Genomic DNA, 20,913 nt, shown 5'->3' on the forward strand with positions numbered 1-20,913 from the left:
AAAAGTCTCACAGACGTCCATGTCATTTCTGCAACTCATATTAAAACAAAACCAAACCTTCCATTGCACCTGTAAAAAAAATTCCGTTCTCAACAGATTCTGCATCTCTAATTCTCAGAATGTCCTACAAACATTAACTATTTCCTCATATTTCCCTTCAAAATACAGAAAATACAGCAGATACAGGTGATATCAGAAGAGGCAATTTTTGGTGAACTTAACTGTTTTCTCTCTTACTGGATCGGAAGCAAGAGAACAAGCCAGGATACAGACGGAGCTCTGCAGGAATAAACACACGCCCACACGTATCACATGAGCACACACACACACACACACACACACACACACATGCACACAACACACACACACAAACACACGTGCCTCTAGCAATTACAAGTAGATCCAACTCATACAGACACCACTGATTTCAGTAGTTCTGCATTTTTTGGCATCTTACACATTCCAGCTTGATAAGAAGCATAGGAGAAGATAGGAGTTTCTCTCCTATTTGTAGTCAGGTGTCTTGGTGGGACAAATTTCCCTTCACATATGAAATACCCATGTAAGAAAGCATTCTATAAAGATTGTGTCAAGGTATAATATATCCAAATTAAATGGGAAACTATGCAAATGATAAGATGGATTTGGAGCTGTTTGTTTTTGGAAGGGAGGGTATGATTTTCCCTGCAGTTTTAATGGACACTGTGGGACATTCCTGTCCTGCTGTGCTTTTTAAATATTTTGTGCTTCTCAGCTGATTTGTAATAATAAAACAGCATTTGTGCTTCAGTGTCAAAGGGAGAACTGGCCTGAATGAACTGATCAACCAAATAAATAAAAGGTCCTTTGACTTTTAACTACATATCTGCTTGCAGTGATTAGGTGATTGTATAAGGTTTTTTTTTAAAGACCTCATACCTCTACTTCTACTTTGTCTTTATTAATTCTTACACTGATATAATGGAGTAGAGAATAAATAAAAGCTTTTCATTACTTCAAAGCATTTGTGTCCCCATTTCAGCACTATTCAAGCTCACACACTGTTCCAGTTGAAAGTGGACTCTGAAATTGGAGGCAATGAAAACATAAAGCTGGCTGCTGAAATTCTCTGTGAAGACCTTAATAAAAAACTTTGTGGAGGTTAGCCTACAGTTTGATTTCATAACTCTCAACTTTTAAGTGGCAATAAAGATATTGCCAAATTCTTGTCAATACCTAGAGTAATTGTTTGGGAGATGGTGAATTGTGAATCATCCAAATCACATTATTACAGAAATGAGCTCTGATAAAAAGGTGGACAATGCAGCAACAGAGCAGAATTGAAACAAATGAAGAAGGAAAAAAAGAAGTGACAATTCTTCTGTGACTTCTGTGGCTAAGAAGGATCAGGAATGCCCCTTTGCATAAGACACAACTTCTCATTGCTATATATTGCAACACAGACAAAAGCTGTCACAAGAGACCTCGGGGGGATGCCAACAACATCTGAAACTTCTGGAGTTTCTTATACAAGCAATATGCAGCATTCAAGAACAGAAAATATTTACCTTTGGGAAAGGCAAAACTCTCTCTACATGTCAACATCCCAAGATTTATTTATAAAAACAGAAAAAAAAATACCTGCAGAGAGTATGATAATGTAAGTTAAATACAGAGAGCAAATAATGTTCTTCCCCCTTCTGAAGCAAACAAGAGATGCTCTCATCAGATCTCCTCCACCCCAATCATGTGCCTGTAGGAGAAGTGAGAGCTTTAGCAGGTGCTTAGTCAAGGTTTTAGCCATGGAGGAGGCACATGGGTAACTCTAAAACCTGGGGGGCAGTGATGGTGATCCCACGGCCTGAAAACATTTCACATGTGTTATGAGGGAGCTCCAGTTCCTGATTTTCCTACTACAGCCTACCATATGGGTAGCCAGGGGTGCCATCTAGTTAGAAATAATTTTGGATCAAGAGTGGATCAGACAGACTTAGGGAGGGAAGTGGGCTGTTTACACTGTCCCCACTTCAGGCAGAAGTCAAGTAGGCTTCAGGTAAATAACCTCTGAGCCTAGCAGGGAGTGTTCTCCAGTTTGTTTCAACTGACTCTAGCAGTCCTGGCCCCCTTCATGCTTTAGAAAAGATTCAGCTGGCAGATGAATAGAGGGTCTTCTGCTGCATTTGATCACCGGAAGGAACAGCTGGCTTGCAGCATGAGGTGGTGCCTGGTCATCCATTCACCGAAATTGTTTTCTTTGAGCGCACTCATTGCTCCAAATACTGAGCAGTGGGGAAAGCAAGCCATGGTCCAGCCTGTGTCCTTCCCATCTCCCTTCATTGTGTTTAAGGCTGCCAGCCTTAAGCAGCCAAATTTTCCTGTTGGTACATGTGCAGTCCCAGAGTTGATGCTCTTCTCAGTGCTTGTTGCCATGATGTTTGATTTCATTGTCTCACAGAGCACAGTGGGTATCTGGCAGTCGAAGGAAACGTGTGGCTTCTCAAGGGGATGTTGTACTCCAGGTCTGAAGCAGTCTATCAGCTAGGGTGTAGATTATGGATGTGCATCCTGGGGCTCTGGTGCATTTGATTGGATGGGTGCTTCCACAGCACAGTTTCTTGCTGGAAAGCCCTTGCTTCCTTCTCCTCTTTCCCATCTTCCCTGAGGGGTTTTCAGATGAACACGGATAATACTGATGTTACTTAAGAGGAGAAGGAAAATCAAAGCTATAAATGTTTGTAGAGAGCAGCATATATGCTGTGGATGCCTTTTAATTGGTTTTGTTCTAGAATGGAACTGATAGCCTTTGTCTCACATGAAAAAGGAAGTATTCAGGCTATTTTAGGTGAAATTCTACCCACGATGAAGAAGTATGAATAATTCAACTCATATAAGAAAAACTCCCAAGAAAAATCATGAGATGGCATTCTTAAGATACAGTCTCTTTTCGATAATTTCCTTGACTGCATTCAGTGCCACAGAACATGGACTTGAGTCAGTAGGAAGAATCCAAAATGTGATCTCTCTGGGGAGGCCTGTCACTCAAGTGTCACTGTAATGTGCCAAAATCAAAGCCAAAGGAAATTTGGGAAATAAATAAGGTAGAGTTAATAACCTCTTGCACTGTATTATTTTAATTACCATATCATATTTATTACATTAAATAATGTTTTGGGTGATATGACTAATGTCTCTCTAATATTTACTCAGTATTCTGGTGTCTGGCTGATTGTAAGATATGTTCCTCAAAATAATGTTTTGAGACTATGACCACATCTGCAGTGTGACCCTTCCTTTCATCTGCTCCTAGAAGAAAAGTTACAGTTGGGATGCAATACATGGTTTTGGCAGTATTTTATCTTGGTATAGATACCACTGGATATAGATAGACTGCTGGGATAGCTGTTAGTTCCTGCAGATGTTAATTTTATGTTCTTAGCCTGCCATCAAGCAGTGCTTACATAGACTGTTTCGGTGAAAAGTCACATTGTCTACTCAATATTTAGGACTGAAAATGTAATACTCCTTGATGATACAGCCTGGGACTATAAACTCAATGCTGTCTCCTCAGGGAGCCAGGGTACACATCAGACAATGATTGTTGTGCACTTGTAGGATTACTGAAGAGCTTTAATATACTTATTACTAAGGGCTTTTATGTACTGGCTTACTGTGACCAACATAGGCCCCTACAGGATTCTCCTGGAATAGCCTATGATCTTTGTGCTCAGGTATCTGGAAAGATGAAATGACATGAAACATCTACCTAGACAGAAATGGTTGTGGGATATCCATTTTCACAGTGCACTAAGCATGTCAGTGTCCTCTTTGAATCAACATCTAAAGAAAATAACTAGATTAGGGAAAATAAAAAAACAAATTAACTTTTTGGTCTGCGTCTCTGCAGGTCCAATGCTGTCTCCTGTTTCAGCAGCTCTTCAGTGCAAAGACTGCATTTCCACAGCATTTGCTACAGAATCATCCTGGCAATTAGGAAACAACCGACAATATAAAAGCAGATAGCAAAAACAGCTACAAGTGCAGTAACCAGATAGCTGACCTAACTCTGAAACCTTTTTGTGTCTGTGATTTCATGGTTGGCAGACTATCCTTGACCATCTGATACTACATGATGGCTATTCAGTGAGCACGAATCATGACCTACTCACAGGCTGGAAAGTAGAGCAGAACTTCAGCTCTGCTTCAGCCTAACATGGTTTATCCCAGCAGGTACATGCAGTAATATCACTGTATGCACATACCACCCAGCACCTCTTTCCCAGTGCTGACAGTTGCACTGGGGAGGCTTCTGGAGCACCATCTGAAACATGGCTGGCACTCGTTTGTTCCAGACATTGCAATAGCATCGTGAACTAGGATCTTTGAAGCCACTTCAAAACAAGCATTTTTTTAGACCATCTCCATATGCAGTCTTTCATTTCCCTGTCATATGCCTTCTGCTTTGCTAGCAGCCGCACAAGGACAAAATCCATTATGGTGTGAGTTCCAACTGCTCAAGTTAAGAGACTACAAACAGTTAAACTGTATTGATAAACTTGCCTGCTATAAACTAATGCCTTTGGAAACTTACTTCCCACATTTTTGTCTCTCAACATTAAAAAAAAAGAAAAAAGAATTTACAAATTTGCAGACCATATGCTGTTGTGACATCCATGTAATGTAGATTGATAACCAGTTTGGATGCCATTCTGTGGTTTATTGAAGATCACTTCCAAGAAAGATAGATCCTTCTGACAAGATTAAACAAGTGACTTATGAAAACAAACAAAGAAATAATATGTGGTGCTGGGTATAGGGACTTGTGGAATATGCTGTCCAGGAGAACTCCCACATTGGCAGTGTGTCTGGTGTGGGTTTAAAAAGAGATCAGCTCATCACAAATTTTACACAGCAAATAGGAAGTGATACCTTGTGCTTCCAAACCCTCGTCCCACTCCTCCATGACCAAATCACTCACACAAGGGTGGGATGGGTCATTAGCTGATATGCTCCTCTTGCACTACCAAAAGCTGCAAATTTCTCATCAGGAAGACTGAGAAAAAGTTACTGGTAATCACTCACTAGTTTCATACATTGCTCTGCTCCTTTTCTTACACGGTACTTGAAAGTAGGAAGAGATGAATTCTTAAAGTTATATTTATGAATGTCAAGACTCAGTCTTCAAATATCTTATTTACATATTACAATTATTATTTTTCTTTAATTTTAAAGACAATAAACTGTAGGAAGTAAGTTTCCAATGCCATGGAAACTTCAATGCCATGAAAATTTCAATGCTGTGAAAATTCCAACAGCATGAAAAAATAATTTCCATTTGTTTTACATATTACAAATAAATTACTTATTAAAAAGCAACAGACAAGTGGTTCAGCATTGCTATCTTAGACTTTAATGAAAAACCCAAGTATCCATCAGGCTAGTGAGGTATATTTACAGAAAATCAGTATTTCTTTCCAGGTGGGTCAGAGCACTTTGTACGAAGACATGGTGTGAATAAGGACAACTGACCTGGCTCAGACAACAGATCTCATTTTTGCACATATTGATTAAACACCTTGTGATCAGGAAGCTTACATGAACCAGAGGTGCCTGATGAAATTGATCTTCATTGGATACCTTCATAATCAGAAAGTCCTGAGGAGCAGGGAAGATGAGGTGTAAGTCTTAGTTCCTCCGGCTCTTTCTTGAGCAAGAAACAAATGTTACTGCCATCAGCAGATTTTCAAATCAAGGTTCTCAGACAAGCATGAAAAGAGAGGTTGAAAGTACTTACACAGATACAGGCACCTCCTGAGCTAATAAAAGTTTCTTCTGATGACTTGCACCCTTAACATGAAGAGGAAAGGAACTTTAATGTTACTAAGGGGCCAACAGCAATTAAGTACTTTCAAAATGGATATTCCGGACCAGGGGGCACTGCTCATATACTGAGACTGCAACCACTAAAACAGTTGCTCATGTAAATACTGCAAAAGAACATTTCAAATAGAAAACAATCCTTCACAGGCATGTGACTTATTTTCTTCAGCTTCCAAGAGACAGTTTTCAGAAGACTCCAGGGATCTATGCTGGGATACAGACCTTGAAAACACATTTAGAAAAAGTGGAATCACAACTCTAAGACATTCGTTGCCTTATTAATAGAAAACGAGAGCAGTACTTTCAGGGATTGTCTTAAGAACAAATGTGAAGAGAATACATTCACACTAAAGATTATGAAGGATTCAGTTCCATTTAAGAAAAAAATGAAACCTGAATTATATTATTCCAAGGGACAAAAAAAAGAAATTTGGCGATGGATGAAATTCTTGATCTTTGTATTGAATTAATTTATTAATTAATATAGACAAGGGTCTGTAATGAACTGTGGCAACAGCAAATTTATTTCAAGTCAACATTTTAAGAGCAGAAGTGTAACATGTAATGGCTTAGAAAGATGTAACAACCAGCCAAGTATGAGATTAAAAGCCCAACCATCCCAATAGCTATGTTCTTAACTTTACAAGTGGAGGATGAAAGGAACATCACACTACTTCCAGACTTTCCTAGGGATGACTACAGATAACATCTTACTTTGACAATAGAGCCGGCTTTATCTAAATGGATGTTCTAGCTACCAAGGTAATCTAAATCTGAGGAGTCCTTTGGCTTTCTTCTTGTGAATACTAAGCTTCTCAAGTAACTGGTGTGGGGGGTCACCACTAATATTTCTTATGACACATCAATGGTTGTGGAGAACAAAAATTCAGAAAGGAAAAACAGTAGCTGTTTAAACATTAAAGAAGAGCTGGATTTGTATAAAGCAGTTAGAGCAAGAAGCATACTTCAGTTTCACAGTATAGATTTATCATCTTGATAGATATGTCAATAAATGCATGTTTCAGGACATCAGAGACACAAAATGAATTGATATAGACTCACTCAACTCTGTTACCTTTTAGTAGTGCTGTCAGGATAGCTAAATCAATATCCTGGTGTCCTTCTGATCCCATTCGAAAAACTGTGATCTGCAATATTAATACACAATGCCATTATTTAAACCAGGGTAATTAAGAAAAAAAAACAACTTAAATCAGGGCAGTGTGACTTGAATCTTAATATGTCCTGATATCTATGTGATAATCTTACTTTATTTGCTTTATGAGAAGCTTATTAAATAGGATTAATATACAGTATATTTTGTGACATAAAATTTAGTAAGATAGAAATTGTATTAACCTTCATATGGAAGAAAGGCGTTCAGTGACACTTATAGGGTGAAATTAGAGATGAAGGAATGTTCCTGTGTTAGAGTGACATTAGACTTAATGTTCTCAAGAGATTACGAGAAATATTTACGTGTATTATGAGTGTGGACTTAATTGATGGCAAATGGCATAGAATAAATATTTTCAAGTGATATTAGAAACCTATTCAACTTTGAGATTCTATATAGGAGAGACTTTGAAAAACAATCTAAGAATTATGCTTCTACAGGTCCAGAAACATCTTCAGCCATGTATGGTCAATGACCTATCACTCTAAGTTATAGGCTCTGAGGCAGTGAGGTGAGATACACAATTCATAAATTATGAGGATGAATATGCAGCTGTTCTTTCTAGCCAGAGTCACTCTTGGTTAAGACTGCACTGATACATACAGAAGTGTAAATCCCCTTGCTCCTTTTGTTGCCATAGCAATAGCTTTTTTTTGAACCTCTGCTTCTTATAAAGCAACACAGATTGCAGCTTTTTACTTGTGCCTTTACTTTACTCATGAAAACTTGCCATCATTTTGATCTGAGCACTTGTCTGTTTTTTCTTTTGTCAGTATGGACTGCCTCAATTAGTTTTTTCTTTCTTTTTTTTTTTTTTTTTTTTTTTTTTTTTTTTTTTTTTTTTAGAATAAATGACACCTTTAATTAGGAACTACATAAGCATTTTTTACATTCATATTGAGTAACACCTGTTGTTTCCATGTTCCTAGATTCCTACTCATACAGCACTGAACTGCAGCAGCATCTGATACTGAGCAAACACCAGGGCACCAAGGACTGTCTACCATCACAGAAGAAGGAGAGATAAAAGGTCTGAAGTACAATGCAATACTTCAATGATAAGCTTCAGTCTGACAACTGAAAAGTGCTGTAAAGTGTATGCCAGGAAATACAGTGCAGCCCTTCATTTGATCCTAGAGCTCCAGGAGTTTCAGAGGCTTTGGCATCAGTGACAGTAGAACAGCATCTTAGAGGCTAAAAAGCAAACTGGATAAAGGAGTGGCTGGCTTAGCTCAATTAGTCAGCTGAGTTAGGCGATGTAAGACATTACTTATGTTAGGCAACCTCCCCAGCTAAAGTACACTATTTCCAAGTTAGACTTGATTTGATCCTTCACAGTGCTCTCAATACAAAGCATAAATGGTACTTTTATAAAGTGTTTTCTCTCTCCCTCTCTCTCTGGAATACATAGATGCTTCTGGCAAACTACTTGATGTCTATCCCCAAACCACAACCTCACAATGCAATAGAATAGAATAGAAATAGAATAGTAACAGAATAGATTATTTTAGTTGGAAGGGACCCTCAACAATGATCTAGTCCAACTGCCTGATGAGGGCTGGCCAAAAGTTAAAGCACAGTACTAAGGGCATTGTCCAAATGCCTCTTAAACACTGGAACATCAACTACCTCTCTAGGAGTCTGTTCCAGGATTTGATCACATTCTTGTAAATAAATGTTTCTTTATAATTTTCCATTTTTTTTCTATTTCCATGATGACTGGCAATGAAGCTTTCCTTGCAATGCAGGCAGTCTGCCCACAGGTAATGTGAATAGAAATACACATTTCTATGTATGTCTCATCTCAAAACAATCAGTATGTGAGCTGATGAGATCAGACCCTCTGTAGTACATGGTCATGATGTGCTTCCCTTGCCACAGATGACAAACTTGGAGGTAGCACGAAATGGCAAAATGTCCTTCTCCGTCTTTACGCCTCAGGAGAGACAGTCTGCACACTGGGGACTGAATATAATGGACAACAGAGTTTGGAGGAGGAACAAACAACATCTCAAACTAAACACATGATCGGTGAAATCGCAGCTTAATAAAAAGCAATCATATAAATTGCAAGCACTGAAGAGCTTATCACCACAGAAAAATTAAAGAAAGTACTTTTCTGACATTGGACCACATATAACCTTAAACTTCCAATTTCTTTTTCAATGCTCTTCCCTGCATGTATCAGAAAAATAAACCCATCAGAAAAATGAAGAGTTGCTGTATTAAAAATAAAATGGAACTGTGTAAATTAGTTGTATTAGAATGAAAAGGCTGTCCTTCCACATCAACTATTGCTTTATTATTTTTTAAGAGGCCTAGCAGATTTCAAGTAGTAAAATAAAGAAGACAAATAATTGGGAAAAAATATAGAAATTGAAAGATCACTCAGACTCATACTAGAATTGTAATTTTGGGGTCATGTCTGATATTGAACTAGAATTTCAGACACAGCCAAGGAAAAACATGATGCTTCATACAATCACATAATCACAGGATTTTTTAGTCTGGAAAAGATGTCTAAGATCATCCATATTAACACAGCACTGCCAAGTCCCCTGCTAAACCATGTGCCACATCAACTTATCTTTTAAGTACCTCCAGTAATGGTGACTCAACCACTTCCCTGGACAGCCTGGTCCAATGCTTGACAAGCCCTTCAGTGAAGACTTGTTTCCTGATAGCCAATCCAACCCTGCATCTTCCACCTCTTACCTGGAAGAAGAAATGGATCCCCGCCTCACCACAACCACCTTTTAGGCAGTTCTAGAGAGTGATAAGGCTCCCTTGCTCCAGGCTGAACACCTTCAGTTCCCCCAGCTGATCCTTATCACATTTGTGCTCCAGACCCTTTCCCAGCTCTGCTGCCCTTATCTGGACATGACTCAGCACCTCACATTAACACAGAAAATCTGAATATCCTGAGCTGGAAGGGATCCACAAGAATCATTAAGTACAACTCCTGGCCCTGCACAGGATACCCCAAGAGTCACACCGTGCACTTGAGGGTACTGTCCAAATGTGTCAGCTTAGTACTGGGACCACCTCCCTGGGGAGCTTGTTCCAGGGCCCAAACACCCTCTCAGGGAAGAACCTTCTTCTAATATTCAACCTGAACCTTCCCTAACACAACTTCTGACCCAAAACAAAACACAGGGCTCAAGGTGAGGCCTCAGGGAGTGACTCACCTCAGGCTGAGCACAGGTGGATGGTCACTGCCTTGGTCCTGCTGGCCACTGATACAAGCAGGATGGCATTGACCTTATTGGCCACCTGGGGAAACTGCTGGCTCATGTTCAGCTGGCTCTCAACCAAATGCTAACTTCATTTCAAAATGCTCTGAGTTTAGGACCCCAAAGACCCAGCTGGCAGTGTGGACTTGCGTATTTTATGCATTCACAGAGGCAGTAAACAAATATGTCCATTCTCTTCTTATGGTTTAGATTAACTGTCACTATCCATAGCTGCTTGCTCTCTGTGGCAGAGGCACTCCTGTCTAAGGCAACTGAACTTTTGTCCAGGCAGATAGTAAGTAGGAGTAACTGAGGGTAACCCTATTGTGTGAGGCTGTCAGTGAGAACACAGAACCAACCCCAGATAAACAGTCTGGCTGGAGCCTGGGCTGAAAAGCAGAACATAGCAGAAAATCTGAGAATGTATCCACCACTTTACACTATAGATATCTGCAGACACAGGCCTGTTTGAGCTATCTATCCATAGCAGCTGGCTGGGTGGCATCCACCTCTCCTGCAGCATAGAGGCCCCTCACTATTATTCCTTGACACTGATTTTTTACCTGGTACCAGATATTGATGGGTTGATAAAAGACATTTTTCTGCAAGCATGGAAGGTTTAAGATAGATATAGCAACATTTATTTTCTGTAGCCAGAGGCAAGAGGAAATGCAGATGCATCCTAAAGTACTCATGCAGAATTTACACTTAGAAATATACAGTATCTTTAGGTCTTAAAAAAACCTATCTGTTTTGCTGGAGATTTCTTGTTCTGGTGTTTTCTTTCCCCTGAATTAACAGGTAAGAATTTTATGTTTCCAATGTGGTCAACTCAAAGAGTCATTAATGTATGTCACAACCTGCCAGTGCAACTTACAAGTACATTGGTGGGTGAATCTCTGCAGAGAACTGATAAGGAATATGAAGAGGACATTGACTGAACCCGGTTAAAATGGGATACAGATGCTACTGCACTAAAAGACATGCTGTACTGAAGGAAAATATCTGGGTCAGTAAGCTCTATTCCCAGCTACCTCTTTCTGTATGAGCATCTTCCATCTTGGTAAATGCAAAAATAACAGAAAATTAAGGACTTAGAAATCAATTTAATAACTCATTGCTGAGGAAAAGGAAAAGCCTTTCTTCTTTCAGTGAAGAGAAAGTGCCGAAAAGCACCTACCTACTGCAGACCATGTAAGCCTGTTGCTGGGTTCTATCCTCTGGACGAAGTAAAAAATAGAAGGAAAAAATATAGAAGGAAGAACAACCTAGTAAGGTGTGCATATGGAATCCAGGACATTTAATTACAAAGTAATAAATCCCAAGAAGCCTATATTTAAAAGTAATATATGCTAAGGACTCACTCACGTAGCAAAAGGAAATAAGCAGGTACAGTTTTAGTTAAACTACCATTAGACATTCTTCTGTATTGCTCTGAAAAAGGGAAGATTAGTTTAAAAAGAAATTTTGTCTGGGCTGTTCTGTTTCACATTGTATCTATGAAAACCTTTCCTATTTTTCATAGGAATATAATGAAAGTGTGTTAGAGAGTAGAACTCCATTTACCCTACCCCGCTACTTCTTTTGAGCCAAAAAACAATTCACATCCAAAGAAGAAAAGAAACCTCAAAATCAAGTACTCTTTTTCTTCCATAACGATTTGGCCCACATTATTACCTCTGTGTAGCTAGTATTCTCAATTGTTGGTGTTAAACTCACTTATTTTAAAATAATGGGGTTTTTTGTTCCTCTGCCACCCCATTGCGTATTTTGGGGATGGTCTTTCTCCTATTTCCTCTTTCTTTCCTTGGTGTTCACATTATTTATAGGTTTGAAACAACTTTTTCAGGTAATTTTCTGAGTCATCTCAGTGAGCAACTGTGATTTCCAACAGAAAACACTTTAAAAAAAACTATTTTTCTTTTCTTCTTTGTAAATACTACAGAAGCTGGGGTTACCATTCCTTGCAAACACAGAATTGTATTGCACTGCACTGAAGAGATAGATCTTCAGGAAACAGGCAAATGAATCAGGAGAGGTTTCCCAAAAAGCTGCAAAGCAGTTGATAGGCAATTGGATTCTTGCTAAAGGTCTTGAATTCTTTTGGTGTGCCCATAGTGATCTTGCAAAACACAGTAGCAGATTCTTTCAAAGCTGGGGCAGCTGGACTCCATCCAGGTGGAGGTGCTTGGAAGCCGACAGTCAAACTATTGCTATAACAAACTACCTTTCATTTCCCTCCACAAAACCTGCCTAAGTAAAATGCATGAGATTTACCCCTAAAAGAAGGAAGACACGTGCTTCCCTGCCCCCCCACTAAGTCTCCCCCCACAAACAACAAATCAACAAACCACAAACAGCAAACCACAAACAAAAAAACAAACAAACCCAGCAACAAAAAGCTGGGAAGGTTCCATCTCATTGTAGATTTTACTGAAGTATCTTAAAGCGAAGAGGATTAATTTTCAGGAAAATAAACTAACTGCATCCTCATTCTGCCTAGGAAAATGTGGCAGGAAATCACTGAGCCAAAACTGAGCCTTTGCAAGCAGGATTACAGCACACTGTGATAGCTGCCAGCAATAATTACAGACCAGCAGGGCAGAAAACCTAATTTTTAGGCAGGGCAGGTAGAAAGCAAGTAAAAACCAAGAAGATGGAGTAAAGAAGAACAGCAGGATAGAAAGCAAGGTGGGAGGACGCTGCAGAGGTGCTGGGAGGAAGCAGAAAGAAAGTATTATCTGACCTTGGACTCTACCAAAAGCACTTACTTTAAAACTGCTTTGCTCTCTGTTTATAATCTGTTCCATCCTTGTTTGACAGATTGCTTTTTTTTCCCCTTTTCTTGCACATAGTTTCTGGCTCAGCAGGGACAGTTTAGCCTTATGTGTTTCATTCATTCTTCTATTTTTTCTACTGTCATGCTGATATTGCATTTGCCTTTAGAGGCAAAGTTAGGCGATGGTATTTTACTCGAGAGCAGTGAATATAAAACAGACTTTCCAGACTGTGTCTCCAGATTAGCAAGTAGTAAGACACAAAAGTTTGTTTTGCTTTAAAGAGTGCTCCCTAAGCCATCATAACTGTGTCACAGCTTGCCATATTCAGGCCTAGGTGGATATATAAATGATTAACTTTCATCAATATGAGCTGCTATGCACTGGACAACATGTTCGAGTTTGTACTCCACATGAGCAAAGCTGATTTTAGCCCTAGAATGAGAAGCAAGAGCAAAAGATAATAATCATCAACTGTAAATTTCCCAGGCCATAGGATGGCAATGAATCTAAAAACTGTTCTGAAATAGACTAAAGCAGTGTTTGGTAAAATGAATGACAGATCATAAATATCCTTTCAAACTACCAGCATATTTAGTTCCTCTTTCCATGTCTTTACTATCCAAAAAGTGAGTCTTTCCCTCCTAACACAGCACTTTTTTCCCCCTAGGATTATTCTGAAAACTCCACAGAGATGGAAGAGCTTATTCTGTTTGAGTAATTTTAAAGTGCCAGGATTAAATGTGAATAGCTATGCAGCAGAAGGCTGCACTTGTATTTATTCTGTAACACGTGAAATGTATTTTTTTACAGTATGGTAAAACTCAACCCCTTCAGAGGATGAATAAAGAGCTGAAATATGGTCAGATTTTTAGCATGTATTTGTTTAGAGAGGGAGACTGACGGGCACAATTGTACAGAAAGATGTTTTAGCCGGTGTCATGAAAGAGACAAGAGATGAAGGAGAAAAAGAATTCTTTAAACTTCAAATTCACTGTACCTACAGACTAAATAAACAATGGAAAGCTGAAGAAAAAGGAAAAAAACCAGGACAGCAGTGATGAGAGCAAAGAAAGCACCAAGTATTTACAAACTTAGCATTCCAAGAATGTTGCAAATTATTCAAGCTTATAGAAATGTAATTTTTTTCTCATCATCATTTCATTATGGCATCAGGAGAAACTACATGATGATTTAAAATATATTTGAAGTGATTTTTTTTAGTTATCTCCAGAAAAAAATTTAGTGTCTTTAAATTTCACCTCTGAAATACAAATTTCACCTCTGACATATAAAGTTTTCTTATGCATCTCAGTTATATAAATAAGAATAAAACCTCTCTCTTTTCTAAAAAAAACCACAGACGCAATTGTGAGTGCAACCTGAAAGTCTCCTGTTTTAGAACACAGTTTGGTTTGGCTAAATAGGCAATTGCTTCCAGAGTACATGTCGACATTCATAATTTAGCTAGACCTACTTAAATATTTCAGCAGAAAATTACCCTGAAAATAAAAATGAGAGTTTGAAAAAACAAAACATTAAAGGAGGTCAGTTATGCAAATTGTCAAAATGGTTCAGATAAGAGGGTAAAACATTTCCCTTTTTTCTTGGAAGGAATAATACTATTTAACACAGGGGAAAAACTGTTTGAAGTGGAGACATAACAAAGGTCAAAGTGAGCAGGTGAGTCAGTGGGTCATAATGCAGAAGAAGAGGGATGGCCAAGTAAGAGAAAATTCAGGATCAGAAAGATTAGAGAGAATTGTGTTTAGGGAAAACATAAATTAAGCAGTTTGCTATTTTGAGGAGTACAAAAGAGAATTCCAAATGAGGAAATACGAGGGGAGAAGTTTGAATGCTGGTTGTAAAATTTCAAAAATTTTACCTCTCCTTCATTGTGCCAGCACTGCAACTGTTCATGTTTTAATTTGATTTTTCATAGACTCAATGTCTAGTAAAAAGCAGGGAACAAGCAAAACAATCAGTGCTTATAAGAAAGGCAGCAATTCTGCAATTGAGCCATCAATTGATGTAAGTTACTGTAAATGTTTGGCTTTCCCTGTACTTGATACCTTTCCTTCCAGATGACATCTGAGACAGCCTTAATGACTGAGAGAACAGGTTATGTAATTCTCACAGCTCTGTTCTATTAAAAAAAAGTTTTGGTAGTAAACCCGTTTCTTTTCCCCCACACAACAGGTTTCATACTTGTAGATTAGGATATTTCACTGCCTGAATTAACAGTCCCTGTGGTTAAAGTTGTAGATTAATGAGTAAATATAAATTGTAGGTCACAAAGCATATAAGCAGGTTAATACAAGTCACACACTGTCCTTTAAAACTCTAGGCTGTGCACATCAAAGACTGTGAACTTAAGCAGAGATGTGGTTTCATGTAGACTTAGCAGAAACTTAAGACCAGCCAAAAGAGAGTCATTGTTTTAACTGCTGAGACAGACATTTTCATTCACACATTGGTATAATCCAAGGTCTTCCATTACCCTGATTCACACCAGAAATGTGGAGAAAGTGTAATGTAGTTCACTTCCTGCAACTCTTCTACTACAGAGAGAGTTCTTGGAGGCATTGGCAAGGCACTGAAATAATAGATATTTTTCTGAAACATTAAAGTCACAAGTTATGGAGAAAGTTCATCACTGAGATGGATATTCTGACACTGTAAGAAAACAAGAATTCAGTTTGGTCATTCCCATTGCTGTATATACTGAAAAATTGTGTAAAGCAAGTCATGGCCATAAAACACTGTCTGCAAGTCCTAAATGCACACATATGTCTTCTGAACTGAAAATGCTGACCTTAGAAGGCAGTTTTTTGAGTTGATTGGGTGGAAATAGTATTGATGCTGGGGATTGTTGCTCTATGTTAAACTTCAATTTCTAGTTTTCCTTTGCAACAGTTTTCAAACAATCTGATGACATATGGATGCCCAGACTGCTTTGCTATGGATGATGCAGACATATGGCTGTTCTGTATTGAGGCTGACAGTGTCATAACAACATGTAGAAACCAAGCAACAAAAATAGCCACAAGCCATTAGTTTCTTGGTTGGTTTGCTGGTGAGACTAAATAGGCAATACCTGGAAAAGGCAGTTTACATAGTGTGAGATATTCCTGTTGACAGTAAATTTGCAGCTCCTGTTTTATCTACAGAAACCCTGCATCTCATACAGTGAGCTCCTCGTCTCTGGCTGAGATATTACAGCACTAATGAATGGGTCTCTGTGCCCCATGTGAAGCCAGGATAATTTTATTTTATAAGAAAGATAGAAGAAATTATGATTTCCCAGACACAACAGATCCTGAAAGTAATAAATGTTTCTGAATATTATCGTGGAGTATATAAACTGCATTGAACCCTTCCAATTCCCTGACTGCAAAAATTGGTTTATATTATCTAATGTGGAATTTTGCTGTGCCACCAAGTACTGCTTTGCCTTCAATTTCCTTATCCAGAAAATTTACAGAGCTGTATAACAAATCAGTGTGTATTTCCCAGCATACCTGTTACTAGTGTAAATGGAGTAATGGATATTTTCACAAGCTTACATTTTTAGAGGGAAAAGAAACATTCTAAATTTTGTTTCTGTACCTGCAATTTTAACCACAAAATATGTAGGAAGATAGGAAGTAAAAAGATTGGCAGTAAGTTAGCTTTAGTATCTATCAGATGACTTCACTGTATGCACCAAATAAAACAGAAAATGTTTGCTTACTAAATATAAGCAACAAAAGGAATATTGGTCTTTGCAGACATGTTCCACACGTGAGGATTGACATAAATAGGGCAGGAGATCTTTCTCCTTTCCAATGCCTTTATTAAAGAGATTCAGCTCAGGTGGGGAGAAAGCGACGGGTCGTGCCCACGCTGCCGCTGTCCCCAAGAGTGGCACGGAGGAGGAGGAGGGTGATGCAGCTCTGTCCGCTGGTCTGCAGGCAGAGCTGGGGACTGCGTCCTCACGGGAGATTCGCAGATTCCTCCTTTTCAGTCCAACGCTCCGGGTCTCCTCCTTAGTGAACATCCTTTGAGGTCAGGATGTGAAGCAAAAAGGATCCAAGCAGGCACTGGACTTCACGCCCATCCTTAGACATCACCTAGGGTCCCCTAATTCTATATTGGTTCGTTGTTTTTAGGGGTTTTCCTAGAAAACGGGAAAATTTTGGAGCAGTGCATTCCTCATCTGCATACGTGGTCTCAGGCCACTCCTATTCTCCTGGGCTGCTGTGTCCAGGTGTAGCTCCAGGGCAAGCACCAGGGAGGACAATGGCTAAATCACCAACCATTAACAGGCAATTAAAGAACTCTTTAATAATTAAGCTAATTTAACAGCAACTGGTCCCACCGGTTTTTAGCTCTGAAACCTTAAACAAAAATAGGTATCTTTTTATTCATAACAAGGATGACATAGCAGAAGTTCAGGATGGACACAATAAATAAATTGTACACTTCTGCTTCTGTGGTAGGTCTGAAATTTTTGTAGTTTATATTAGCAGATGCCCTGCCTCATCTGACAGTAGCTGAAAAGCAGATGGTATGATCAAAAGCTTTTCCAGGGTTCAGTGTAATACAGCAGCTGGGTTGGTTTTTTTTTTTTTGGTTGTTGTTGTTGTTGTTATTTTTTCCTTTTTGGGGGTGGGGGGTTTATATGGCTCTTTTTCTGTGAAAGTTGTTCTTTGAATTACTGAAATGAAAAAAACTACTCCTAGCATTAGATTTTTGTTCTCTGTGGGGTCAGTGACTAAATTCAGGTAACTTCATCTGGCTTTTTGGCAGCTGAAAACACAAAATATGGTCTTAGTTTTTTACCACAAAGGAAATCAGGTGGGGTTTGCAGAATTAAAAACCTCTACTCATTCTCTTAATATTTACAAAGGTAGAACCTAAAGTACTAGATTAAACCTCTTGATTTGTATGGGCTAGATAGGAGGTTTAACCTTCTCCAAAATTACTAGAATTTCACAGTCATTCCTTAAGTGGATTGGCACATCAGTTTGGACACAGAGGACAAACTGTACTCCATTTTATGCTGGAAATCTTACAGACTGTTTCCATGTGAAAACAAGAGCTGTTTTACCAACCAGCAGGCTAGCAGTTACATGATGATTTCCTGCTCGAAATGTCTGTTGCCAAATTATATGCTGTTCACAGCAGCTATGCTTCAAGAGCTACAGTTGACTTTTATTGTTGAGAAGACACCAAGCCCTCTTCAGGTTCCTCTCTAAGAGAAAAAAATTATATCAGCACTAAAAAACATTTGCTGAAATGATTTTATTGTTTCTGAAGAAAAATTTCTTGAAAAAACCCAGACCTAAATGAACTTCTAACCTCTGGGAACGGCCAAAGAAATCAAGTGACAATATGCTGGTAAATCTTAAAAGTCCATCTGATTTAGCTAATATTTAATTCAGATCAAAGTGTATGCTAACAAACAGTGCAGCCAGTATTTAACTAGCATATGAATTCACTGCTGAAAAGCACGTTTTTTACAGGTAATACATGATCAAGTCAAACTTGTCCCTGTATAAACTCTTCCAGAAACATGGGCAGGTTTGCTACAGCAGCCTTTTCAGCCATGCAAATCTGAAGCCATCAAGGACCAGTAAAGCCTTATTTGCAGTCCATATAGAAAAGAAACTGCTAAATCACTGTCAGATGCTGGAATGTTGATGAATCAAACACCTAGCCATTTGCAAAAGCTGAGGACGCTTCACTGATGATGCTCCAAGTAACCACAAATGGGGTTCAAACCCATCTCTGGACACTACAGCTGGGTGGTGAACAAGATAAGGGAAGATGCTGAAAGGAGGCAAATCGTGTGAGGTGGGATAGTGCTTTTTATCATGCCAATGTCCTTACACAAGTGGCTCAGCTTCCCACACAGCCTGAAGGCACTCATCCTTTCTGGTAATTGACTCAACTACATTGAATTAAGAGGCAGCTGTAACATTGCTGTGTCCCATGATCTGCAGTATTATATTATCTGCCTAAAACTCCCTACTCCAGCAGAGGTATCTGGGCTTTCCACGGAGCCTGAGTGTAGTGTTTACCCACTGGACTTTGTGCTGCATGCGCTTCCCTCAGCGCCAGTGGATCAAGACTGCGATCACTGCTTCAACCAACAGATATAGAAATTGCAACAATCACATCTCATCTCTGGATCCACATGTGGTGAATATACACCTTTCTAATATTATCCTTTCTTTTTCTTTCTTTTCCTTTATACATTCTCTTAAGTGTTAATTTTTATGCTTTTATACTATGGAATTTCTAACCAAAACTGCTACATTTCAAAATTAGCTGAATATCTTATTCTATCTTAAAGTTCTAAAGTTTGCAAGTAGAAGTTTGATATTGAACCTCCTAAGAATTTTGATTTTTTTTTTTTTTTTTCTTTTTTCCCATGCACTGCTCAGAGTAAATCAAACAACTTTTTCCAAGTGGACCACAACATAACAATGACTCAACAGCTTACAAGTACTTTGTGTAAATAACCATTAAGAAGAGTCAAAGCCCTACATAAGTGTGGCGCTATTCAATACTAGCCACGTAAGGCAACTTTCTCATGCCCTGTGTATTTTGGGAAAATGGGGATCCACCTCCGTTTGACATAAAAGCACAATAAATAGCAAACACCTGCATGATGCAGGTTGTCCTGATCTCAGCACAATGTGCTCAGTTACTATAGCATGACACCTCCTTTGTTTCAATCTGACAGCACCAGAACTGCAAGTTGCACATTAAGTCATCTGGAACTCCCTACTGCCATACCCATCAGCAGCACAAAGCTGAAGTGAGGTTTGCACTGTCCCTGAGCTGTCATCATGATTGCCACAGCAACCATACACTGTGGTACAGGAAAAAGAGGGAACAGTAGAGGCAAGAGGAAAATATCTATTACTTGCTGCCATGAGCTAGAGATGGGATTTTACCTTTTTTCTTTTAGTGGGAAATGAATCAAATTGTATCTCTTGCCTCTTTGTGGAAATGTGTTCCATGAATGAATGCATGCACACAAACCTATCCCCACCGACCACACTCTCTTCGTTCTGCAATTCCTTCTTGAAAGGCAGTAGAAGGCAATGATGCTATCAGTTTGCTTAATATAGTCACTGAAACTTCAACTATTCAAGGAAACAAATTAAGTGGAAAATGGCCTTGGTAGTAATAAGAAAACAAACTTAACCAGCAGGTGGCACACACTTTACTGCTGGAGTTAATGTGCCATTTTTTATCACTAAGGTGTTTAGATTGGACCTATCCTGATCCACAACAATGTCCATTTTCTATTCAATGAATAAAAGATTAGGTGTATTCACTGACAAAACACTATTTTGGAATAAGTAGTTTTACGGCAAACATCTGTCACTGCCACAGTTCTGATTGTTTTCAAGGATGCAGACCTTTCTGGCTTGCCAAAGGGGCCTTTCCCTGTGGCTGCCCAATGAAGCTCCACAGACAGACCCATGCAGCTTGCTGGAAAACACATTCCAGCTTCTGAGAAATTCACATAATGATTTGTGAACAAAGCACTCCAGCAAGATTCCAGCCCAAGCTGAAAAATAAAGTGCTCCCAAAAGAGTAGAGCAGCCTGAATTTGCCAGAAAACTCAGACACCAGATTTACTATCTTTAAGGGACAATACTAAGACTAATTTGTTTATTGAGACAGAAGCAAACACTCCTTTGAAAGCTGAAAACAGACTTCTGAGCTATTACCCAACACAATGTGTTTTTCAGGGATGGTTGAAGTGAAGTCTCCTAGGCTGCTTCCTGACTACTTAGTTTTAGTGACCCCTCATACTGTTACATTACCATAAAATAGGTCTTGGCATAAACTTTAGAAAAGAATTCTA

General features: G+C 38.9%; 1 protein-coding gene across 1 annotated transcript in view; it reads right to left on the reverse strand.

The window, feature by feature from the left end:
- The window catches only part of TRPM3 (transient receptor potential cation channel subfamily M member 3), a 260,190-nt gene that overhangs the window by 60,438 nt on the left and 178,839 nt on the right, over positions 1–20,913 (reverse strand). Inside the window, exon 9 of the mRNA XM_041422181.1 lies at positions 6,932–7,004. Coding sequence (XP_041278115.1) covers positions 6,932–7,004 — 73 coding nt within the window. The remainder of the gene's footprint in view (positions 1–6,931; positions 7,005–20,913) is intronic.

This window comes from Onychostruthus taczanowskii, unplaced genomic scaffold, assembly GCF_017590055.1.
Source record: "Onychostruthus taczanowskii isolate IOZ18803 unplaced genomic scaffold, ASM1759005v1 scaffold72, whole genome shotgun sequence".
In the NCBI taxonomy this organism is placed as follows: Eukaryota; Metazoa; Chordata; class Aves; order Passeriformes; family Passeridae; genus Onychostruthus; species Onychostruthus taczanowskii.